The 24,861-nt window shown below is 39.4% G+C and overlaps 3 protein-coding genes across 6 annotated transcripts; all 3 read left to right on the top strand.

The window, feature by feature from the left end:
* The first annotated feature begins 1,049 nt into the window (after positions 1-1,049).
* On the top strand, positions 1,050-7,688 carry LOC101160681 (wiskott-Aldrich syndrome protein family member 3-like). 2 transcript variants are annotated; one of them, XM_020708894.2, is made up of 10 exons: positions 1,050-1,325; positions 3,648-3,865; positions 4,401-4,443; positions 4,896-4,953; positions 5,031-5,184; positions 5,995-6,112; positions 6,187-6,371; positions 6,519-6,719; positions 6,798-7,066; positions 7,195-7,688. In XM_020708894.2, exons 2-10 carry the CDS (start codon positions 3,813-3,815, stop codon positions 7,350-7,352), a joined length of 1,239 nt encoding a protein of 412 aa, XP_020564553.1. In that variant the 5' UTR covers positions 1,050-1,325; positions 3,648-3,812; the 3' UTR covers positions 7,353-7,688. The 2 variants fall into 2 exon arrangements, with proteins under 2 accessions (XP_020564553.1, XP_004076467.1); XM_004076419.4 differs by lacking the exon at positions 4,401-4,443 and having other exon boundaries at positions 1,053-1,325; positions 4,819-4,953.
* A 542-nt stretch (positions 7,689-8,230) lies between these two features.
* On the top strand, positions 8,231-18,354 carry LOC101165416 (V-type proton ATPase catalytic subunit A). The gene is made up of 15 exons (XM_004076355.4): positions 8,231-8,395; positions 8,841-8,938; positions 9,747-9,875; positions 10,005-10,219; positions 10,292-10,429; positions 10,505-10,656; positions 12,519-12,681; positions 12,877-12,985; positions 13,896-14,018; positions 14,107-14,221; positions 15,421-15,484; positions 15,569-15,772; positions 16,547-16,641; positions 16,844-17,015; positions 17,096-18,354. Exons 2-15 carry the CDS (start codon positions 8,857-8,859, stop codon positions 17,186-17,188), a joined length of 1,854 nt encoding a protein of 617 aa, XP_004076403.1. The 5' UTR covers positions 8,231-8,395; positions 8,841-8,856; the 3' UTR covers positions 17,189-18,354.
* Positions 18,355-18,993: 639 nt separating this feature from the next.
* Positions 18,994-24,861, top strand: LOC101160931 (palmitoyltransferase ZDHHC23-like). 3 transcript variants are annotated; one of them, XM_004076420.4, is made up of 5 exons: positions 18,994-19,846; positions 21,808-21,932; positions 22,701-23,336; positions 23,875-24,042; positions 24,276-24,861. In XM_004076420.4, the coding sequence occupies exons 2-5, from the start codon at positions 21,814-21,816 to the stop codon at positions 24,547-24,549; spliced, it is 1,197 nt and encodes a 398-aa protein (XP_004076468.1). In that variant the 5' UTR covers positions 18,994-19,846; positions 21,808-21,813; the 3' UTR covers positions 24,550-24,861. The 3 variants fall into 3 exon arrangements, with proteins under 3 accessions (XP_004076468.1, XP_020564552.1, XP_011481772.1); XM_020708893.2 differs by having other exon boundaries at positions 21,781-21,932; positions 23,962-24,042; XM_011483470.3 differs by having other exon boundaries at positions 21,781-21,932.

Here is a 24,861-nt window from a genome sequence, read left to right as displayed (position 1 = left end):
CCCAAGACACCCCGCATATACCCAGCAGTCTTGTCAATCACCATTCCACCCTAAAGAGAACTGAATACAACGAAAAATATTGTGTATTTTTGCATCTTTGTATTTACACAAAAAAACAACACAACAAATTAGCATCATGTCAAGATTTACTAAGACCAAGACAAACAAAATTAAATTATTTTATTAACAATAAGAGCAAAAGCAGGAAAAAAGGCCATTAAAACGTTTAATCTGATAGACATGTTAAATATCTCCAAATAAATTGTATGGGGTGAAATTTTATTCAGAAGTGATTAATTTAAATTGCATGAGACATGTAATTAACTTTTGGTGCTAATTTTGGTCTTAAAGTAAGTTAAGTAACATTGACAATAATGCAACGATGAAAGAAAGTCAACCTGGTCTATTTGTCATTTTGCAAGTAGCATCATATTTCTCTTTTTAACTTGTACCGGGATGAAGCCCATCTAGATGACTATTGTTGTAATATTGGGCTATGTAAATAAAGTTAAATTGAATTAACTAGAACTGACTAATGCATAAAAGATTCATGGTAAGCTTCCATATTTGGGTTACACACTTGCCCCCCGCCTCCCCCAAAACACAGAATCAACCATCTGTGAGAAAGGAACAATATAAGTGAATGTGTGAGTTATTTTGCATGAGGGGGAGAGTTCATTCAATAATCCGGGGTCACACCCGCTGCATTGATAATTGTTCAGCTGAGATTAATGTTCATGTTTACATCATGTATATGATCTATTATAATGCAGGTAAAAACAAATATATAATATCTGAAATGTGTTGAGCAATGAGTGCAAGGGAACAAAGAGATTGTGTTTAAAAGGTTCTTTTCAAGCACATGTCAAATTTTTTTTCTATACCTTTGTCATCGCAGAACTCCTGAAATTGTGTTTTCATTTGATCTATTAAATGAGGTTGTGTGTTGCCAGTCGAGGTTCATTGAAAACAGCACATTATATCCACTTCCGCTTTACACATCCTGGAATAAAGTAATGGTAGTCAAAGGGCGGGCTCTGCCGTCTGTGATTGGATGACAGGGGTAAATCTGCTGGAGCAAATCCCCTCATGGCTCAGGGTGTGATTTGGACCAGGGATTTGTTTTAAGAGTGAATTACGCTCTGCAGAGAGGACGGTGACTGCATTCACCTCCACGCACAATGCAGCAAAGGAACAGCTGAAGTTGGACGGCACATCTTAACTTTGACGAGATCTTTTCTTGGTTGCTGGCATTATATTAGGAACTAAACCAACGGGCGCGTAAACCCAGGACAGAGATACCTTTGTGAACATCCACTGGACAGGTTGGTAGGCAGTGCTGTTATGTAACCTATGACTGATGAAATCAGGTTGAACAAATGTGGTACCTGTAAATAGTTCTATGATTTAAACTGTCTGCAAATGAACAATTTAAAAACAAACGTGATTTGTCCTTTAATTTTTGAAAACAGCAGTAACATTTGCACAGATGAGGGTCATGTATTTATCGGAGGATGTCGCCTCTTCAACTGAAGCACTGGTAGACCATTAGATCATAACTCTCCAATTCTTTCAGCAATTATGTTTGTTGCAACAAGATTAGTTTGCGAGTCTGATTTAGCTTTCTGCAATAGATTTAGCTTCCTCTGAAAGTCCACTTCGTTTGGCACCTGAATTGTATTGTGGGGCAAAATTGCGAAAGGCAAAAAAAAGAACACAGCAGGAATGTGAAGATTTGTTGATGACAAAAATGTGATAAATAAAAGGTGGTGCAGTGTTGGTGCAGCAGTGGGGCTGTTGACCTCTGATTCTAGGTTCAATTCCTGCCTTGCCCGCCAGTATGGCAAAGTGTTCTTGAGCAAGACACTTAGCCCCACCTTGCCCCTGGTGGAAGGTTGGCACCAGTGTTCAGCAGCGGAGAACCTTGGGGCTTTGGCAAAGATAGAAGAACACTATCTATAAGTATTCGATATTTACCAAATATAATAAATATAAATATTTTTCTGTCAGAAAAAAGAAATCATGAAAATTCCAGAAAACAACACAAAATAGCAGTTCAATGACATTTGTTGGTGGTATGTTGTGTTCAATGTCAAAGAAAATCTAATTTGACTGTTGTTCACCTTTCAGCATAGCCCTTCAGGGGTCACCACAGCCAATCAGTTTTTACTGATCTGCATGCATGATTTGGCAAAGATTTTTATGCCGGATGCCCTTCCTGACACACAACGCTGTGTTTTTATCCAAGCTGGGGTCCACCACAGGGAGTCTCACACTTGGGCCCCATTTTGGCTACATAGTAAGGCGAAGGGTACGTAGGGTCTTGCCCGAGGAGGAAGCTTATCAAGCCCCTGGGAACCAAACCCTGGTTTCCTATGTGCCAGTCCTGCACTTCATCAACTGAGCAATCCAGCCGATGAAGCAGACCAGACTAAAGTATGAAATATTTGGCTTTTTCTGCTCATTGAACAAGAATCCAACTATTCTAATGAAAATGTTTAAAATGTCAAAAAGTCTTTACAAATGTTTTTTATATTTTTAAATTGTTACAGAGACCAGGCCATAGTTGAACATAATTTCTTAATGTGTCTTGCCTGCATTAAAAGTTAAATATAAAAAAAAAATAAAAAACACAGAACAGAACAAGTAAGGTTAGTTAAGAATTTACACTTTAATAACAATTAAGCACCAATCTAGGTGGGAAATAAATATACTGCACCTATAAAAAAAAAAAAAAACAGCAGAACAAACGCTGACCACAGTGCAGCAACGTAAATACGACTAAAACAGAGACACTTACTGTAAATAGGGGTCAAACAATCAGCTTAAAGTGCAGGCATTTGTGCACCACTCCACAGAAAAAAACAGGTAAGTGGGTGGAACCCTCCAGGAGAAACCGCAACCAACCTGCCCAGAAAACAAAAGAGTGACGGCATTATTAAACCAAAACTTACAAACTGTGTCAATGAGATTATATTTGCTCCAAATCTCAAACCAATCGGCAACTTTCTGCAGTAAAACCTATAATGAAGAAAATTGCATTAAATTTTTTATTTTGATTTTCAGTCCACACTGAATTGCTTCTGTTGCATTTACAGAATACAGTAAAAAGTACTTCTTACTTTTAACTAGCTTTTAAAAACTGGTGACCAGTTAGCATTTTGGGTGATACAATCAGTCCTGGAAAAATCTTTTAGAAGAAGAGAAAATTGGCTAAGATTGCTGCAGATTTTGTCTAATTTCTATGAGAATGGATTCTAAGTAAGTTGATGAAAAATAATCTTAATTTAAGGTACAAACCGAACACTTTTTGTTAAAGTTCTCATTTCTTGAAGAAATCAAATAAAAAAATAATAAATTTATTAGTTTACAACCATTTATATACATGACATTTTTAAAACATCACAGAAAATAAAATTGGAATAGGAATGGCAGGAAAACTGATTTTTATTTTGTGATCTGTTCTATTTTTGCATCATCATAATAGAAAAATATGAAAAGAGAGAGGTCACCTCTTTTTCAACAAATTCTCGTCAGATAAGCCCCTGTTTACTGAGGTGTGTCAAATACACTATCCCCCCACTGCTGGTGTAACTTTGAACTTATTCCATTCATTCTTTTTATTTTATTTTTTTCTTTAAATGCAGATTGTACTGCCCTGCAGGGTGCATTGTGTGCTGGGCTGCTGCAGCATCCTCTGCTCTGCAGCAGAAGGCATCTTTCTGATGGGAGATGCCTTTGGTCAGGAGGAACATCGAGCCTCGGCACCTGTGCCAAGGCCCTGTGCCGGGCAGGATCGGGAATGAGCTTGAATGTGTGACCAACAACACGCTGTCGGCCATCATTCGCCAGCTCAGCAGTCTGAGTAAGAATTCAAATCCACTGCATTACCAAGCCGCAAAGTTTTTTTTGATTGTCATTTGCAAGGGTGTGATCATAGTTATTTTAAGCTACATAACTAAACCCACACAACTCCATAAATAATAGATTAGTTTCTATTTTAACCGTTTTAGATATGGTTGTTAGAAGTTGTTGGGCTAAATTACTCATTTCAGGAAGGGTGATTTACTCCTCAATAAAGGAGGTAGTAAAATGAAGCATGAAAGCAGCATAAATAACACAATTGTTAGGTCTAATCCCCTTATTTCACTTGGGTTGCTTATCTGTTATTAGTGATATGTGGCCCAGATGTTTCCCTGAAGGCAGCAGCTGTGAGTTACAGCACTGGCACTGTAGGGGGCAGATTTGGCCCACATATGTAGCTCTTTATGAGGTGACAGCTGTGAGATATTTGTAAGTAAAGACAACAACAAAAAAAACATGGAATACAAGGGATTTAGTTTACCATGCTGACATAAGAGCGTGTTCATGTTAGGAGTGCTCACAATTGTGTTTTTCAGAAATGAGAAAAGCTTTGTTGTGAAGGATGCAGATTTAACACAGGTAAGTTTGTGATAAAACAACATGTGCAGGGTGCATCTGCCCCACGTGTGTGCGTGTGTGGTGGATTTAGTGAAGTAACAAAGGCTTAAAGCTGACCGTAAAGCTTCCAATGAATTGCAAGTAAGATGAAGAGCAGCAGGGTCAAGAGAGACAAACGCAGGCAGTAGTAATGGCGGATTTCACATTAAGTGGATTTAAGCTTCTATCCCGTTTGTAGCAAACCCTTAATGTTAGTGTGTAATCCAGAGCAATAATCCAGAAATGTACAGAACAGTCCATGCCAGGAAAAAGACTGTTTAAGAAAATCTGTCTGCCAGGGTCTTTGTTGTTCCCGTGAAGGATTCATTTCCTTCCTTTCTTTGCTTGTGCTTGCAGGTAAACAGGCAGAAAACGTTTTTGGGGAGCTTTTTAATGAAGCAAACACCTTTTATGTGCGTGCAAACTCTCTTCAGGATCGCATCGATCGTTTGGCCGTCAAAGTCACCCAGCTGGACTCAGGCGTGGAAGAAGGTAAGCTGGCTAGATGGAAGACCCATCTGGCCAGCCTGCTTTCGTTTAATCCTCACTCCTCTTTCTTGCTGTTTCAGTTTCTCTGAAGGACATAAACATGAGGAAGGCATTCAGAAGCTCTGCAGTTCAGAACCAGCAGGTTTTGTCCAAAAGCAGCACTCCCAGCTGTGTGGCCGACATGTACAACAGCTGTGACAGGCCTCCTCCTCTCACCACACTCTCCTCCTACAGGTACGCTGCAAAAACAGGCCTTTTAGGAATAATAGGGTTGTAACGATTCATTTTAGCAAAAATTCAATTCATAGCAAAACATGCGATTGCTGATTCGGTTCATGGTTAATACTGATTCCTTATTGAACCACCCAATTCCTGACCTAAAATGGATCCAGGACATCTTTATCAAAAAATTCAACCAGTGTAACACAGAGATAAATACCTGGATACTGAACAGTGCAGGTGAAGTTTTCCAGATTCCTTGTATTTCTTGCAAGATAATCAAGTGTAAACACTATAAACCTACAGTACCTCAATCCAAATGTTATTTTCCAGTATAGATAATAATCGATTTATTTATTTTGAAATAATTTTCTAGTGGTACACGTCAATTTGATTAACAACTTGCCTAAGATAGATTGATCTGGTTGGAATTTAGGAATAGAAATTGATTCGTCAAGTAAGTCGATTAATCACTACGACCCCTAAAAATAAGTCAAAATGGCAGATTTTCTTAAAATGTGCTAAAAAAAAAAAGAAAAGTCTGCCAGTGGTGTAGATAAATGATCCTACAAAGAATTCTTCTTTTAAGAAATAAAATTCTTGTCAGTAAGACATGTTTTCTCAAACTGAGATTATTTTGCTATTTAAAAAAAATTGCTATTATTTTTCTGGAAAGACATCTTTTCTTGAAACAAGGGTTTTTCTTTACTTTGATTTAAGAATCTGTTTTTGTGATATAATGCAATTGTTTTATACCAAAAATCTCTAAAGTTTACATAATAAGCCATTGTCACATCAGAACCTGTGTTTTCACGTCCTAAACAGAGAAGACTCCATCGATGCGATGAAGTTCTACTCAGACCCTTCATACTTTTTTGACCTGTGGAAGGAGAAAATGCTTCAAGACACAGAAGACAAGAGGAAAGAAAGGCGGAGGCAAAGGGTGAGAACTGCCACTCTGATTTACACTGCTGAATGCATTCACCTGCTGTTACCTTATGATTCTCCTATGTTCAGGACCAGAAGAGATGTGTGGAGAGCAGCACGTTTCAACGTGACATTAAGAAGGTGAGAAAGGCTCGTAACCGTAGGCAAGAGTGGAACATCATGGCTTTTGATAAGGAACTGCGCCCAGACCACCGACACCCGCAGACCCTTCGGCGAGGGGCCTCCTCAGAGGGCTCCCTCTCCCCAGATGGCAGGTTTGTGTCTCACAAACAAAAATACTTGTAGACACGTCTGACACAACATGGCATTATTTTTTAAAGCAAAACCTGCTCTTTGTTTTGACAAGGAGATATGTTTGTGAAAGGGTCTGTATCAGGCTCCTTATGTTATTGCTTCATCAGGCCTGAGCTCCTGGGATATCCAGTACCTCCAGTACCAGCACAGGTTCCTTCCAGCTGTGACAGGTCCCATGACGGCGTATCCAGGAATGCACAGCCCTCACCGCCCGTGGAGCACGAATACCACTGCATTGATGTCAACTACAAGAGAGTAACCTACGCAGACCACATAGAGGCTTCCGTTTGTCCACCCACAGAGTACCAGTATGTCGTGTTTAGTTGTTGAAAACTTAAATTTGCAGAGTACACAGCCTAACGTTCACTCCCTCTGCTGTCAAACAGCTCGATCGCTCCAATTCCTGTCTCAGGCCTGCCCATCCCATCAGCAAAGACAGCCTTTGGTTTTCCTCTACCACCAACTCCTCATAACGGAGTTTTACCTGTAGGCCCAGGATGCCCACTCCCACCTGTACCCCCACCCATTCCCCCACCTCCATCTCTTCCATCCCCCGCTGCACCCTCACACCTCCCCGGACACATTGAAGGCAGCGGGGTAGAAACTAAACCTGTGAGAGATGCCAGAAGTGATCTACTGTCTGCCATCCGCATTGGTGAGTCTCCCTTCATGGGAAAGTTGTACACAGCGTCTGTTTGTAATCCCTGCAAACTCGTACAGTTGTACATGTATTGAAACCTTTATAAAGAGTCTGACCAAACACAATGCATGCACCTTCTACAGGCATCCAGCTGAAGAAAGTTCAAGAGCAGCAAGAGCAGCAAAGCAAGCAGGAACCAGTAGGGAACGACGTGGCAACCATCCTTTCCCGTCGCATTGCAGTGGAATACAGTGACTCCGAGGAGGATTCAGACCTGGATGAAAATGAGTGGTCAGACTAATCCCCCTGGTGGAGGAATAATGAGTGGAAAAATCAAATCTGTGAACCACATCCTGCTGCACTTTTAGAAAATGTTTGAAGTGGACATAATAAAGCTGCACATTTTCACATTTGTTGGGAATAAAGGAAGCATTCATACATAGTGTGTTCACATAGAAAACATTTAAATGTATTGGTTGTCTGTGATTAATGATTTGTCTTTTATTTTTAGTAAAGCCTAATATTTTAATTATTTGTCACCTTGCATCTCATTTAGGCAGCTGTCCCAGCAACAAGATCTCTTTCCCTACAAGAGATATTCTGTCAATAACCAGGAATAAATAATACATGAAGCGATTGAATGTTGCAGCTTCTTTGGTTTCAGGTTCCTTGTACTAGAAATGGTAACTCCTATTTCATGGTTGTGTGAAACACCAGTTCATTAAAAAAGGCACCTTAATTCATGACTTTTTTTATTTTTACACTGTATAGAATGGAATATATCAAATCAGAATATTTAAAATGTCAGAACATAACATTTTATTAGAACCTCAAAAGAAAGTTCCCAATTTCTACCTGTATGTCTTCATTTGCAAGAAATTAAACATTTTGTAAAGTGTGAAACAGAAAATTTTGCTTTTGATTTCGATATTTATACAACAGTAAAATTTGTTTGACAATCTTCTTTCAACTTTGATTCTATAAAATCAGCTGGTTTACCTTTTTTGTGGATTATTTGCTATTTGCTGTGGCGACCTCTGAAATGACAAGAAAGGGGGGGTTGTTTTTCCCAATGAACTTATGCCTTCTGTCCAGCAGAGGGCGGTAGTGCGTCAGTTAAAGTGGTGGGCAAAAAAAAAACAAAAAAAAACACGGAACTGGAAACTGTAGAACGAAAGACGCCATTTTGGTTTCAGAAAGAAGGCTTCCGCGACTTCCCATGATCCCATCCTCGACCCACAATGGAGTCAGTTTCGTACCGAAACAGCCCGGAGCTCGGCAGGTGACCAGACAAGCTCCTCCCCAGCTTCTTCAGAGACGAACCTGTGTTCAAAAGCATAAAAGGTGAGGTTCTTGTTTTAGTAGTAGTAGTTTCAGGAAAAAAATTACATTTTCTTTGTCGGGTTGTTTCGTGCCACTTTGTTAATTTAGTGTAAAGTGTACAGTTGATCGTCACGCAGAGCTAGTCTCTGCTAGCTTGTCACCTGACTTAAAACACGCACAAATCAGCTTCGCTGTCAATCATGGTATCTCTCCTCTAAAACATTAGTCTCTTAAAGGATTCAAATCCCCCAAAAAGCAACAGCCTTTCACTTACTTTCAGTTACTGTCATTTAAAAAAATGTGTGAACGTTTGGTGCTGATGATGCGGGTTGTATGTTCTACCCCAGTTTGTATCAATGGACGACCTTAGAGTTTAAAGTCAAGTCAAACTTTACTCAAACTGTGGGGGGAAAAATAATAAACGTTTTATGTGCACCCTTGACTTCATTCATATTGAACGTTGCAGGACATAACCGGACAGGATGGACACTTCAAAACTTCCTAAAGTCCAGGATGAGGAGCGAGAAAGCCAGTTTGGATTTGTGCATGGAGTTTCAGGACCAGGTCTGTCTTGGTTCCTTTCAGTTGCCATGCCATAATATTGATTGTTTATTGCAGTTTATGTGCAATTTAGTCATCTTAATGCATCCAGTTGGACTAAAGATGATTCTGTGTTCATTTGCTGAACTGTTTAAAGACCCACTCAATTCAACTTTTATTCTATTTTAAAAGCATTTCCAGTGGTCTTTTTATTATGATTACGGCATGTTTAGCCAAAATACAAAAAAACTGTGGAAATAGTTTATGCAAAGCAGCAGTAGTTTAGTAGAAATTCACCTTTGACTTGTGGGCATGACTGTTGGTGCAGAGTAAGCATAGACATATGGAAGTAAGCTTCCCCTGACTTCCCATCATGGCTTTGTTTACTTTCTCTCCTGCCAGCTTACAGCCCCTCACAAACCCAACCTAACATCAGCTATGCTGCAAAATAGTGAGCAATATCAGAGCAATCGAGTAGTGCAGTTCGGAGCCGGATGCCAGCTCAGATAAGGAAAACAAGGATGTAAATGGATCTAGTTGTCTGCAAGTAGATGTGTCAGAATAGAGCAGAGCAGGGAGCTTGTAATCTGCAGATTGTAGCACGTACTCCCTTGCTATTGCTTTTTCCAACTGCATTTTTTGTCTATGCCTGATTCATCACGTATTGAATTACAAAAATATTCAGAAAGGCAATTTTAAGCTTAATTTTTCTACATATGTTATATATTTTTAGAAAAGTACCACAAGAAAATGTCAAAAACACAGTTTTCATCTGATTAGGTCAAAATATTGGTTTAGACTCTCATTTTTTCCTAATCCACTCATGGAACAGTGGTGACAGCAACTGCCATGGCTGGAGCTGCCATGTACGAGCTGGTTCGGGTGGGACACAGTGAGTTGGTGGGGGAAATCATCCGTTTAGAAGGTGACATGGCAACCATCCAGGTCTACGAGGAGACTTGTATCCTTTCCACTTCCATAATCTTCCTCTAAAGTTAGACATTTGTTATAGTTTGATGTGGGTCATGGAAATGGGATGCAGTTTTGCGAAAAAGTTTGCTTTGGAGTCTCCTTAGCATTTTTGCCGCAGCTGGTGTGTCTGTCGGAGACCCTGTTCTCCGAACAGGGAAACCCCTCTCGGTGGAGCTGGGTCCAGGGATCATGGGATCCATCTTTGATGGGATCCAGCGCCCACTCAAAGACATCAATGACCTCACTCAAAGCATCTACATTCCAAGAGGAGTTAACATCGGAGCTCTGAACAGAGACCTCAAATGGGAGTTTTCTCCTGGTCAGAACCTGCGGGTAAGAACTGTGTGAGGTGAATTGATGGAGTCTAACTCTTAACTCTTCTGAGAATCTTTTTGTTCTCCTCAGGTTGGGAGTCATATCACAGGTGGAGATATATACGGGTCTGTATTTGAGAACTCCTTGATCAAGCACAAGCTGATGCTGCCTCCCCGCAACCGAGGCACAGTCACGTACTTGGCTCCACCTGGGAACTACGATCTTTCTGTGAGTGCTGTACTTACTGCACAACTCTCCTGGGTTTGATCAAACGTGGCAACTTTTCAACTTTTTTCCACAAAGGATGTAGTTTTGGAGCTTGAATTTGAGGGCATAAAGGAGAAGTTCACCATGGTGCAAGTGTGGCCAGTACGACAAGTGCGCCCAGTAACGGAAAAGCTGCCTTCCAATCATCCTCTGTTGACTGGGCAGAGGGTCCTGGATGCGCTCTTCCCGTGAGTGTTCCTCTAAAGGCGGAGTGATGCCTTTTTTTCAGTTTTTAAAAATAGCTGGGAAAGAAAGCTAGGGCATATTTGTGCCATTACAGCAGTGCTTCTCAATTATTTTTCGCAAGGCCCCTCCTATGAAAAAGAAAATGTCTCCCCACCATCACACACACTCGCCGCAGTGACTATAAACAAGATCGGTATCTGTAAAAATTGTGTAAGTGTACCTAAAATTGTATCTTTTAACATTAACAAAAGAAAAAAAAACTATATAAATCCACTTTTAACAAATACAGTGATCCCTCGCTATAACACGGTTTACTTTTCACGGTTTCGCTACTTCACGGATTTGCAGCGTGCATTGTGTTCTGCATTCTGATTGGCTAAAAAGTCACTCAGCTTCTTCTCTACCTGTGCGTCAATAACGTTGCAGTTTAATATGTACACGTACGTAAAACAGCTTGCCAAATTTACATTATGTGCTTGCAAATTCTTTTGATGTTGGCATGTCGGTGTATAAGGATGTTTTTGCGAAGAAGAAAAAAGAGCGACACCAACTGCCGATCACTATGTTCTTCTCCCGAACAAACACACCTGCAGCTGCACCGCGGGCTTTAAATGAAGAAAAATCTGCAGAGCGGAGTCAGGATGCAGCGGCTCAGTCTGAACTTAGAGCAGATAAATACACCTGAGTCACTATTTGTGTGACTGTACTTTGTATTTTTTCATAATCATCATTCTATATTAATCCAATTACGCGGGTCGCAGTGGGCGGGGCTAATCTCCGCGATTTGAAGCCTTCTGTTCACATTGATGATTAAAATTATTATTTGACAGTACAGAACAGAAGTTATTTGTTAAAAAACGTTTCTAAAGTACTTTGATTTGTGAAACAAATGTTTGAGCCTATAAAATGGTTTGTTCTTTCTTTTCAATGTATAATAGAGTATTAATTTGTATCATAATTGTAAAAATAAAAATAGAGGTTTCTACTTCACGGTTTTTGTCTATCACGGGCTCTTTCTGGAACGTAACCCCCGCGAAAAACAAGGGTTTACTGTATTAACTTTATTTAGCCACAGAAACCCTGTTTTAGTCTAAAACAGAAAAGTATCTTAAAGTGCCTGAAATAAAAAATCTGTCAGTCCTTATTTAAACTAGAAACATTTTGACTAACTGAACCATTTGATGAGAAAAAATAATTTAGTCAATAGATAATATTAAATGTAAATTAATCTGAAACATTAACACAGCAGCACCAATATATTTAATGTTTTTGGTCTGCAGAAATAGGTAAAAAAAACTTTTTTTTCTAAATGATGTATTGTTTATTTCTGATATCATAAAGTGCAGCTGTTTTATTGCATTACCTGCTGTCTTTATGTCAAATAGCGACACCAACTAAACGACAGGCAGACAAAGAACACATTTATGGAAAATAAAGACACAACATCAAAATGTCTATAATAGTTCATAAAGAATGACATTATTAGCATGAGCTGAGTCATCTAAAGGCACGCGATGATCCAGGTGTTGCGCAATAGAGGCTGTGCTCCGTGCGCCGTTCCACCTGGCAGCCTGAGCCCGCTACCCCTCCCCTTTCCTTCTCAGGAGCAGGTGCAGGGACGCCAGTTCACAGGTTTCAGGCTGTTACAAACTCCAATATAACAGATAATAGGAAACCAATAGTGGCGCAGATTTTTTTCCAAGCACGTAGCACCGCCCTCCGTTAAATATGCGCCCCAGGCCTGTGCCTAAAACCGCCAGTAGTTCCCACCACCAACCCCCCAGCCCCACTATTTTAGAAGCACTGCATTACAGGAGCTAAACGTTTGCTTGTGCTGCGTGCTAAAGTTGCCGTTTGACCACAGATGTGTTCAAGGGGGCACCACTGCGATACCTGGAGCCTTCGGGTGTGGAAAAACTGTGATCTCACAGTCACTGTCGAAGTATTCCAACAGTGATGTCATTATCTATGTTGGTTGTGGAGAACGTGGCAACGAGATGTCTGAAGTTCTGCGGGATTTCCCTGAGGTAGGGACAAACAATACAAAGCATTTAGCTTCACAGTTTCTCCTTAAATGTCTCTTTGAATTAGTTAGAAGTCTGTTTCAGGTTTAATTGTGTTGCAAAAATGTTTGATGTAGTTTTTTCTTGTCAATTATAATTACATAACTACAGACTTTTGTTTTTGTTTTATGAATCTTTGTTTGTGCTCCTGTCCAACAGCTTACAATGGAAGTTGATGGCAAAGTGGAGAGCATTATGAAGAGAACGGCCCTGGTTGCAAACACATCCAACATGCCTGTGGCTGCAAGAGAGGCTTCCATTTATACAGGTACCGTTCACACTGAGAGCAGTCATATCGTTTGATTTAGCTGCTGCTGAATTCCTGTTATGCTTAAATGAACCGAGACCCTTATGCTGTGTTCACATCGAACACGATTCATGTGGCAAATTTGTGTCCTCTGCCTCTCTTTCGATGTGCATCAAACTCGCTTCTCGTCGCTGGACCAAAAAAAAGTGGTCAAAGGTTTTAGCCTCATTGCTAAATGAGAGCATTGACTGTTTATCTCATTTACAATGCATGGATGATGATGAGAGATCAGGTTTATTCATTTTAAAGAGCTCAACAAAAGAATCGGTAAACAAGTCTCCATGTTTGGGTTCATGAGATCATTCAGAGATTCTCCCGGTACGTTGAGGTTCAGTCATCTACTGCTGGAGCTGAGTCTGACTGACGGCCACTTTCAGCGATATGCCGTCTCCCTGTGACCCAACTTGACCACTTGCTGTCCCGCTTTAGCCGGAGGATGGAAAAAATGAAAATAAGAATGAAATTAGAGGCCCTTTTTATTATTGTATCAATTCAAATAAGAAACATTTCAGAAAGATCAGGACCAGAATGATCCGATCATCCTCCATCTTGGTTTTGGACTCCACCCACCGATCACGCCGTAAACACGTCATGGGCCAAATCCGAGTCCCTAATTGGTTGGTGCGACACATCTTCCTCAGCAAAGTTCAGATATTTGAACTCTGATCACGACTGCCAGACTGACGCGCTGCACCAACCGCTCAAAACGCACCATAGGATCCCTGATCACGTCTGTACATCGACTTCACATTGAAACTGGACACCCCTGATGCGTGAATCGCATATTGGGCGAATGCAGCTTGAAAGTTCTCATAAAATGTTGAGCTTTTCAACCTGAAGAATTACTCATTCCATCACCTTTTCTCTGCAGGGATCACACTGTCTGAATACTTCCGAGACATGGGCTACAACGTGAGCATGATGGCCGACTCGACCTCTCGATGGGCTGAAGCTCTGAGAGAAATCTCTGGAAGACTGGCTGAAATGCCAGCTGGTGAGTTGATCAGTAATACCGGATTTATTCAAATGAAAACTACTACAGGAGGAGTTGTGTGAACAGTTGTTAATGTTGGACTCTGCAGATAGCGGGTATCCTGCTTACTTGGGCGCCAGACTGGCCTCCTTTTATGAGCGCGCCGGGCGCGTGAAGTGCCTGGGAAATCCTGAGCGGGAGGGCAGTGTCAGCATTGTTGGAGCGTGAGTTCCTCCAAACTTCTGTCTTCTCCCGTTTTGTCCTATCCAGCAGAAAATATTACATTTCTTAACACTGAACTGCCACTAGTTTAAAATATTTTTCTAACTGGTTGTAATGGGTCTAATATATTTTGCATATTTGAAAATTATATTTTTTTCATGCTGTTCATTAAATGTTTGTCTTTTACCAAAGAAATGGGAAACATTTCTAAGTCAGCTGCAAAAAAAATGTCTTTTATTCAACTGACTTCTAATAACAGGAAGACCTTTCTACCCAGAGCATCACAGAAAAACTATTGATGTGTGATGATATGACGCCAGGTCCTTTGCCACACCCAGAGGGCGGAGCGTGTAGCAGAGCTGATAAATATCAACCCTCTCCAATCTCTGGGTGTCGAAATGAACCTGGCGCTGCCTGCTATCGCCGTGACCGGGAACCAGAGCTCGGGGAATCCAAATCTCAATCTAAGTTCAGAGCAGCTGATCAGAAATCTCTGATGACCCAGCATTCTAGCAGCATTTGAAAGCACCAATTACACACGAATCTGGAGACGTGAAAGGAGTCTCAAATCTGATCTGTGCGTAAATGCGGTTTTGTGTGTGTGTTTGTGTATCAGGCAATTGCTTTTTAAAGATGTGTATGCGTAAGAGCTGTTTTGAATTTATAGTTTGTTTTAAGCTGCTGTAATTTCAAGTGTGCGGAAATTGTATTTTTTTGTATTCGTTATGTTTTTGATACTTGAGTGTACTTGTGAATACACAATTGCAAATGCACACAGTTGCGCACAACAAAAGACTATTTTCTCTCCATATGAACTGGACATATTTGTATATGAATTCTTTTACATGGAATCTTTCACCTATGCACCTAACTCCTGCCTGTATAAAGTCTGATCATTTTGGCAAATATCAATAATTTGCACTTTTTTATTAATATTTCTATTTATCTATATTTTTTTGATTTTTTGATTTGAATAAATCAATAAATCAAATCAATAAATAAATGATTTCAACAAATCCAAATATTCTCCTTGCATTTATCGGCCTGAATCCACTTTACTTACCTCACTTAAAATTTCGTTTTTATACTATTATTATTCCTTGGTTACCATTTTATTGATATCTGTTGTTTCTGTTGCTGATTCCACAATTTTTCTGTCTGGAATAGTTTTGAATCTTTCTATGCCGTTTATTTTTGGTAGTGTGTCGCCTCCTGGTGGAGACTTCTCAGATCCTGTGACTTCAGCCACGTTGGGAATTGTCCAGGTGAGCAGTGGATTTTAGTCAAACCTGTGTTTATTTTTGGTTGTTTTTTCCTCTCCTCAAGCCTTTCTGATTTTGCTTCAGTAGGTTTTCTGGGGATTGGACAAGAAGTTGGCTCAGAGGAAGCACTTCCCCTCTGTGAACTGGCTCATCAGCTACAGCAAATACACTCGCGCTCTGGATGAATACTACGACAAGCATTTCCCTGAGTTTGTCCCACTCCGAACCAAAGCCAAGGAGATTCTTCAGGAGGAGGAAGACCTGGCTGAAATTGTGCAGCTTGTAGGCAAGGTACGTGAGGCTGAAACTGTCATGATGAAAACAGAAATAGTCTTTTAGAAAAAGACACAGGAAATGCAAGAAGATACTAGATTTATTTTTAAACTGCAATTAAATAATGCATTTATTATATCATGAAAGACTTCCAACGACTGTCCAAAAACATCACTTAGAACATTTCTTTAAAATGTAAAAACGTGTTTTCACTTTAAATGGTGGCTTTTCAAATGTAATCTTGTTGCTAGTAAAAAATACATAGTAAAATCTTTAGTTTGAAATGCAGTGGTCGCTTGTTTATCACAGGAGTAACGTTCCAAAAATAACCCACAATAGGTAAAATCTGCAAAGTAGTGATCTTTATTTTTTTACAATCCTTATAGATGTTATAAGGCTGTAAAAACACTACACATGTTAAACACTTTTACCACAAAAAAAACGTTCACACTTTTCTCTCTTGTTTAAACCCTTAAAGTCCTCCTTAAAAAATGAAGAATGGTACATCAGAGTCACACGGTTACCATCAAAGATTTATGTAAATGTGGCAAACGGAATTCATTTTGTACAGGGGACACAGCAGGGAAGAATAGAGAATGATTGACAACTGGTTACAGCCAATCAGAATGCACTGTATAAATAAAAGCATGCAAAACTGTGCTAAAAATAATCAACAAAACTGCAAGGCTCATGTTATAACGAGGAACCACTGTATATGATGTGTCGTCACTCTAATGTGGCTAATGCATGATGGGAAAAAACAAACATCTCTGCATCTGGTTTTGTCTGCAGGCTTCTCTTGCTGAAACGGATAAAATTACTCTAGAGGTTGCTAAACTCATTAAGGATGACTTCCTGCAGCAGAATGGTTACACTCCGTATGACAGGTGACCTCAACTCAACGATCACTATGGCAGCATTTTGACAACACACCTGTTATACAACATCAATGATTTGATTTAATTATATTGGTACAAAAAGACAAGAAAGGACGAGACATGGACGGGCTTACGCGTCTGCAAATGTTTTCCATCACAAGATTATTACATAACAGACGATTGTTTAGTCTTCCTCTTGTCATTCTGCCAGGTTCTGCCCCTTCTACAAAACCGTCGGCATCCTCTCGAACATGATCGCATTCTACGACATGGCCAGCCACGCCGTGGAGTCCACAGCGCAGAGTGACAACAAAATCACCTGGGCTATGATCAGGGAACACATGGGAGAAATCCTGTACAAAATCAGCTCCATGAAGTTCAAGGTACTTGGCCTTTTCTCTTGTCATCTTTTTGTTTGCTTGAACATAATTGATGGGTTTAGTTAACTCAACATATTTTTCAGGACCCTGTCAAAGACGGTGAAGCGAAGATCAAAGCTGACTTTGCTCAGCTGCTGGAGGATATGCAGAACTCCTTCCGGAGCTTGGAGGAATGATCCAGAAGGCTCTCTGTAGAACCTTGGTGCTGTGTTTAAGTGCACATTCTAGATCCTGCGTTCTGAATTTCAGTCGTTCTCATCAGAGCTCCTTCATGACCCTCGAGCATTCTTTAACCCTCAAAGATTAGCAATGGTTGGTTTGTTCATTTTTGACATTTCCTCTTGAAGAACAACACAGCAGCTTGTTTTATTCAAAAGCATCAGCAGCAGTGCTGTGATCAAACTCAGGGGTTCCTATCAAGTGCTGCGCTCAAACGTAACCATGAAAAGCTGCAAATAGTAATGAGACGTGATTGATCCGTGCAGGTTATTAAAAAGGGACATTATTGTGGAGATGAAGGCATTCCTCAAACTCTTACCTCTTTGGTGCAAAGGTGGAATATACTTGATTTAAGATATAAAATGTAAAATAATCTTTTAGTTTGTGTTTTAAAAAAAGTCTTATTATATTCCCCTTTTTCTGTAAATAGTGCACTATCGAACTGAATAAAATGTGTCAGATTCTGAGTTTTATTTCACTGGATTTATGGTTCTAGAAGTTAAATCTTAATTCATGATTGCTTTATAAAGTAATATTAATTGATTTAGTAATTACTTAAAATAATTTCATGTTTAAAATTTTTGATTCCTGAAGTAAAAATATTGGTTGTTCTTAAGGACCAGGCAGATATCTAAAGCTATCGTACACTAGATGGTGTCAAGGTTGCGTCTGCTTTCAACCCCAGTCTTATATCAAAAGCAGTGATTTTTACTTTAATCTTTTAAAGCTATAAACTGTACTTAATTTGATTAACTGGGGACAACTGTCTCAGGGAAATTCTTTTTTTTTCTTTCAAAATCAAGTTCCTCAGATTAATCATCACTCTGGTAATTAATTGTAAATATTTCAGCGACCAAATTTGTTTATTCAAAATACATAGATTAGACAACAACTGAACAATTTCAGTGACTGTACGCCCGAAACACTCATTACGGCTTTGAAGAGCTGTATTTTTCAGAAGTTTCATAATTACACAAATTCAACAAAAAGCAGGAGCAGAAGGAGTTTTGGTTGCCTTTATGTAAGAGTGTTTGTTTAAGAATCCTGACTAAATGTACTTGATGAAACATGTCTTATCAGTTCCTCAAGACCTTATTGTCCCATAAAACGTATTGCAGCCAGAGGTCTCGCTTTACAGTCTGTTGGATCAGAACACTTCATCCTCTGATCTTCTCTCGTCTTTTTTCCTCATCTGAATTTACTCACTACACGTTGCTGCATATGCAGCAGCTTGCAGATGTGTAATCTTCAGCCCACTGTGGTAGTTTAGCGCTGACCCACCATTCCATCCCTCAAATTGGCTGAGAGCTGTTATCTCAGGTTCCGGCTTCCATTAAGACTAATGGAAGCAAACCCTCAGGAGTTCGAACTGCATCTCTTTCCTGCATTGATCCAGTTAGTCAAGACACACAGACACTAAAGGGCTGTAAAAGCTCAGATTATCCGTGTCTTAGAATATAATGCACTCTGTCTCCTGTTCTCAAGTTAAAATGAGTGTTATGTGTAAAAAAAAAAAAAAAGAAGGAATAGTTGCTGATTCTGGTTAGTTACTGTATGTTATGGGATAAATAAAGTGAAGGTTCAGATAGTTGAAGAAAAATAGTTTGCTTCTAATGTACTTAGCATGGCATTGGGAGAAACTGGAATACCACAGTTTATTTTTAAATCAAATATTAATAAAAGTAAAAATCTATTCAATTATCTTTTTAGTTCTTTATCACATCAAAAGCTGAAAAACGTGTAGCAGCTACAATTGCTCACTGTTCGTGAACAGAGACTTATGTCTGGGGTTCCACAGGGCTCTATTCTTAGCCCACTCTTCTACAGGCTTTGGCTGCCACAAAAATTACTCAGCCCCACTCTCACTGTGGTTATCAGAGGTTGCTAATGCAATGCAAGCAATGAGATGTAAAAGTACGAGCACACATTAGTTTTAGTGCCCTGACCACACATGCAGACTCATGCAGAGCATTTTAAGGGTAAGCAGCGAGGTCAGATTGCTTATTGGAGGAAATATGAGCCCTGAGGGTGGGGCTGCCCTGCAGATCATTGCTCACTCTCTCATCTATGAGTGCCTGTCATGTTTCTCATGCATACCCTCATCCAGCTCATTGTGGATTGTAACAGCTGCAGCTTTTCGAACACCTCGCCTGCGCAGAAAGCCATGGAAGGCTCCTGGCTCCCAATCCAGCAGTTGAGATAGCTCCTATATTTACCAAGCAAGCTGCAAAGCAAAAGCGAGCACAACCTGTAAAGTATTTGTTATCTGAGAAAGACATCCTTTGAGAAAGTGAGCTGCTTATTCAATATCGAGCCACCTTTCAGGAGGAATTAAAGTTGCATCTCTGGGGACACTTCCTCCATGGGAATCCAAGAAATGACAACCATCTCACTGCACTGACTCCACGTTTTTGCTCCAGCAAGGCAGAAACGTGTCATTTAGCTTTTTTTTAAACCCGACTGATTGATGAGAAACGGGGCTGCTCTTCTCGTTTTTTGCTTGAACCACTGACAGAAGAAGTTTTGTGACACAGAGTCATTTTCTGTATTCACCTCTTGTGTTCATTAAGGATCCCCAAACTTGCAACTTGTATCAGGTTTTTGTGACTTTGAAGGTAAGAAATTTTGTTTTAAATTGAAGTTTTGTGAACGCCTCTCTTTATTAACCTCTTGGACTTAAGAAAATTAATCATTTTTGTTAAAAATGGTATTCATTTATAATCATCTGATTCAAAGTCATACAAAATGAAACAAATTGAAGCACAAAATGGGCAATAACAGGCTGATTTATATAGTTTTTCTCTCACATTTTTAACTATTCATCCTGATCCCCATTCAAATGTTAGTCAATCACAGATTAACAGTAAATCAGGGCAGAAAACTAAATTTTACCCACAATGTCTCAAGAAAACCTACATCGCTGTACTTTGCCTGGCCCATATAGTCAGTCCCTGTAGACACAATGGCCTTGTTGGAACAAATTACATTTAAAGCTCTTGAGATTTAATGACCAAAAGTTTCTGATTATCCTTCTTTAACAGACAATTTTTAAATGGGTCACATGTTTTAAGTGAATCTTGTGAAATTATTAACAACTTGTTTACAATAATCATCTTCATCACCTTTTTTTCTTACATTTTAGTAGATTAATCAAAATGTACTTTTACTTGAAGTAGCCAGGACTCCATCTTTGTTTTGATAACTTTATTCTCCTTGAACTGAGTATATATTTTACTTTCTTCTGAGGCAGCTGGAGCAAGAAAACGTGAAGACATACACATCAAAGCACATCTCTCACACACACACATGCGCACATTCCACACAGCGTGGTATGGTCCTGCGCCTAACACGCATGTACCAAGAAAAAAAAGTAAATAACTGAAATAGGACTGAAAAAATATCCACAGTGACCCAGGATTTGCTTTTTATAGTAGAGGAGAAATCTTTCCCCCATTACATCAGACAACATTTTTAATTTTTACACATCTACAAAAGAATAAACATTTTATTTGGTTTCAAACGAGTTAAGGATGTTGTTTAAGCCATGTTCTGATTGAAAACAAAAAAAAAAAATTAATACTATTACCGTAGTTTTTTTGTCTCCTGAAGAATTTGAGCTCATCCACACTGTTGAGAATTTTAACTTCTGCAACACTGAAATCTGAGCCACTAAAACTTTTTAAGACCAATTACCGTAACATCATTGTCATGTTTGGAGAACCAGCAGAAACCTGAAAAAAGCAACTTAAGCTCTAGTTGTAATCCAATGTCCTAAAATAATTTCCCCCTCAGGCTGTTGCAGCAAAACAGACCAGCTGTTATGTTTCAGTGATGACTGTCTATTAGAGGTAAAGGGTTCCTTTTTTTTCTGCCGAGCAGTTTGGTCTCGTCTGACCACAAAGACAGACTCGCAGATTTAAACATTTCAAATATTCAGGGATGCCAGTTCCTTCACCGTCATCTATAAAAACACAACAGTTAAGCATAATCTCTGACTAATCAATCTCAGATTCATTTCCCCAACAAAATTTGATCACACAAATGTTTTTTGTTTTTTTTTCAATTTGACATATTATTTTTTACGAGTGAAGTTATTTTGCACTAATTCAGTATAGAGACAGTGACTTCCCAGGTAAGCAGCCATGACCTTCTGTCAAAGTTTTAAGGCTAAAAATCCCTCTTTTTCAAGAAGTGACATCCGTTCAAAGTTGGAATATTGGCTCATTCCTCAGGTGTGATTTAAAGAAATGAAAATATCTAAATTTTGGCAAACTGTGTAAAGAGAGCCTGGACACAATCTATTCCAAATTTTAACAAAACAAGAAATTTAAGAATGCAATCCAGCTTCATATGATCTGAAAATGACCTTTAACCTTGCCATGTGTGTGCTGCATACACCAGAGCATGGAGTCTTATGTAAGACAACAAAGCAAATAATCAAACCTCTTTGTCATCAGTGAGTAGGAGAAGAAAACATTATGATGAATGTCATTTTGAAAGTTGTTGGTAATTCTGTTTGTATGATTAATGATGGCGCTCTGTGTTGAAGCGACAGCCTCAAAGTTATCTTTATCAGGTCATCATGAAATGGGAGAAGTTAAAACCTCCAGAACCAGACGACCCCATGTGTTGCTGTGACTGTGACATCTTTTGGAGCAGATGCTGTTGTGACTGTGACAGCCTGGATCAAGCCTTCAACAGGTATGAGGGATGGAAAAACAGCGACATGGTGCTGCTTCACATGATTCACATTGAGGGAGTGTTCAAGTTAAATATAAACTGAAGTTGCACATGACCTTAGATATGAAAAGCAAAACATCACTAGAGTCATGCAGGAAAACCTTCAAGGTTTTTTAAAAGATCAAACTTGCTTTCTAGGAACAATGTTCCTAGAAACACTGAAATATGAAGCTCCAGCTAAAAACTAAATCAGTGTCTTTTGCTTTTGCTGTCTATACTGGATGAAGAATAAAAAATAAAAAAGACCATAACTAACACAAACAAAAAACTTTTAGTTATACACAAAACCCCTTTTAGAAAAGATTTTTAAACAATCGTGCAAAGAGAGAAAGAAGACTAAAACATGACTTATCAAAATTCTATCTGTGTAAAACCCCAAAAGAGGAACAAATAATGTTGAAATAATTGCATATTTTTATTCTTCCATTATGAAATGGGTTAGAATTTGTTAATTCGATGACAAAAGGAACTCTACCGTCAGTTTAATACATTTAATAATATAATGTTGTACATTCTGTTACCTTAGTTTGCACATAAAAAGGGACAATAAATTACTACTTCTAAACTGATAGCGCATATTTTGAATATGAAATTGTACAAAGTTTCTTTCTAAAACTGCAAATATGTAATCATTTATCAGTATAACTTAAACACAAGAAAATCAAATGAAAAGAAAAATTGAGCTACTATTAAAAAACAAATTTCTTTTTTTTTTTTACCTTTCTACAGGTGGCTGAAAAAGAAATCACACACAAGTGGCTTTCAGTCTCCGGTGTTTGGGGCAGTGATTGACAACCTGGAGATCTCCATGATCCCAGCGCTCCTGCTCCTGCCACTCCTGCTGAGAATCGCAGCACTGCACTTCCTGCTGGGCATCACCATCCTCACAGCTCTGCCGGGCCTGGTGCTGTGGTACTACTACGCCACACACCGAAAGAAGAGACGTACCATCTTCTTCCTCACTCTTGCACTCTACTCTTTGGGCTACTTGTACTACCTCTTCATCACAGAGATTTTGCCTCGTGGAGATGTCAGCCAGCTGCAGGTGTGCGTTGTTACCGCTGGAATGATTCTGACAATAGTTTCTCTGATTCACACCAAGAGAGGTCCAGGATTTGTGACTGCTTCCCTCTATGAGGCAAGCAACCGCAAGAAGAACATTAAGGAGGATTTCACATACCTGGAAAAATGTCTGCAACCAGCAGCCTCATGTTCAATGACCTCGTCAGAACTCCTAAAGAAGGAAGAAGCCCCCTCAACAAAATGGAGTTTGTGTCCTGTGTGCAAAATAATACGGCCCCCGCGTGCGGGACACTGCAGGAGCTGCGGGGCATGTGTGCTGCGTCTGGACCACCACTGCATCTGGTGGGTCTGATGTGAAACACCTTAAGCTGTGTGAAAACGGAAATCAAATCTTTATTTATTTTTTATTTTACAAACCAGGAAACTAACATTCACCAAATACTTTCAGTCCATCATTATTGCCTTCCATCTTCCATTCTGTCTTCCCTTTTTGTTTGCCATTTTATCATCAGCTTTAGTTTTTTTGTGGACCCAATAAATTCGTGCACAGAAGCCTTCTGTTTCATTCAGCTTTTGTCATCACTTTTGCTCCAACTTTGCACTAAAAACACACAATAAAATACTGAGTCAGCACAAACTTTAGTTTAAGAATTATAAATGTAACCTTAACGTGGGCACAACAATGTTTAAGACATTAAGATGAGTTAAAAGTTAAAATTGAAATACAAAAACAATCAGTATGTGCAGTAAGGGTGTTAAATATAGTATATAACCCTAAATAAAAAATAACTCTTGCACATGCATTTTTGTGCAAACAAAGAAGTTGCAGATGAAGTTGTGCTTCTGCTCATGTGTGTCTGTGTGTGTTGAGGTGCTGCAGGATAAACAGCTGTGTTGGACAAGCGAATCACCGCAGTTTCCTGCTGACCCTTTGTGTGTTTGTGTTGACTGCTGTGTACGGGATCAGCCTGGTGCTCCGCAGCCTCTGCCCCAGACAGTATCTGATGACGGCTCTTTTTTACTGTCCCGGCGTCTACAGTCAGTCCAGGTTGGTTCTTTACAGGAGCTTTGCAGGTCATCCTCTATCCTCTCATTTTTCATTTTGAATATTTTTAACCAGCAGAAATCAGACTTGTTCTGTATTGTTTTATTTGATAATAATTTGGTTCTACAGAGGTAATTATTAAACCGGTTAACTACACAGTACAAAAACATAAAGTCCAGATCTTACATGTATTTGGAAATTCACGTTATTTTATTACATCTTTTCCGTCTTTGCAGCACAGCGCTTTGCTTCACCTGTTCCTGGTACAGCAGCATCATCACAGGTGGACTGCTTTACCTGCTGCTGGCCCAGATTCTAAACATCAGCTTCAATGTGACAGAGCGGGAAGTTCAGCAGGCTCTCAGAAGCAAGAAGGACCAGAGAGGCGTGCTGGGGCTCAGGATCCACTCAGGAGAGCATTCACGGGGTTTCTTCCAGAACTGGGTTGAGTTCCTCACCATGGCTGAAGCCATAGTGAACGTCCACTCCAAGCTCACTGACTTGGTTTAATTTGTATTTCTCTTATTTCTCAACAACACTACGTTTACAAATGTTTTTTTGACATTTCTGGCCAGTGTATCTAAAAGTGAGTCTAATATGTTTGCAAATCAAATTATTTCAAGCATTGAAAACAGGGGCACACCGATACATGCTTTTGACACAAGGCTACAGATTGCACAAAAAATTTCATTCAAATGTAAAATGTGGATATAAAGCCATAATTGTTATATCAAAACAAAATGTCAACAATAAATAGATATGCTAATACAGTTTTTCTCAGTCGCTTTAGTACAATTCTCAGATCAGAATTGAAGTTTGCAA

The sequence above is a fragment of the Oryzias latipes genome, chromosome 14 (assembly GCF_002234675.1).
Source record: "Oryzias latipes chromosome 14, ASM223467v1".
NCBI classification, from domain to species: domain Eukaryota; kingdom Metazoa; phylum Chordata; class Actinopteri; order Beloniformes; family Adrianichthyidae; genus Oryzias; species Oryzias latipes.
The sequence above is the reverse complement of the archived record's forward strand: the minus strand, read 5'-3'. Positions and strand labels throughout refer to the sequence as shown.

Excerpts from the sequence above, each read along its gene's own strand:
- LOC101160681 (XM_004076419.4), top strand. The coding sequence starts at position 3,733 with ATGCCTTTGGTCAGGAGGAACATCGAGCCTCGGCACCTGTGCCAAGGC. Across the intron at positions 3,866-4,818 it reads TCGCCAGCTCAGCAGTCTGA|GTAAACAGGCAGAAAACGTT; the intron begins GTAAGAATTCAA and ends TTGTGCTTGCAG. Across the intron at positions 6,720-6,797 it reads TGTCCACCCACAGAGTACCA|CTCGATCGCTCCAATTCCTG; the intron begins GTATGTCGTGTT and ends GCTGTCAAACAG.
- LOC101165416 (XM_004076355.4), top strand. The coding sequence starts at position 8,857 with ATGGACACTTCAAAACTTCCTAAAGTCCAGGATGAGGAGCGAGAAAGC. Across the intron at positions 10,657-12,518 it reads GTCCTGGATGCGCTCTTCCC|ATGTGTTCAAGGGGGCACCA; the intron begins GTGAGTGTTCCT and ends GTTTGACCACAG. Across the intron at positions 17,016-17,095 it reads TCAGCTCCATGAAGTTCAAG|GACCCTGTCAAAGACGGTGA; the intron begins GTACTTGGCCTT and ends CATATTTTTCAG.
- LOC101160931 (XM_004076420.4), top strand. The coding sequence starts at position 21,814 with ATGAAATGGGAGAAGTTAAAACCTCCAGAACCAGACGACCCCATGTGT. Across the intron at positions 23,337-23,874 it reads CTGGACCACCACTGCATCTG|GATAAACAGCTGTGTTGGAC; the intron begins GTGGGTCTGATG and ends GAGGTGCTGCAG. Across the intron at positions 24,043-24,275 it reads GGCGTCTACAGTCAGTCCAG|CACAGCGCTTTGCTTCACCT; the intron begins GTTGGTTCTTTA and ends CCGTCTTTGCAG.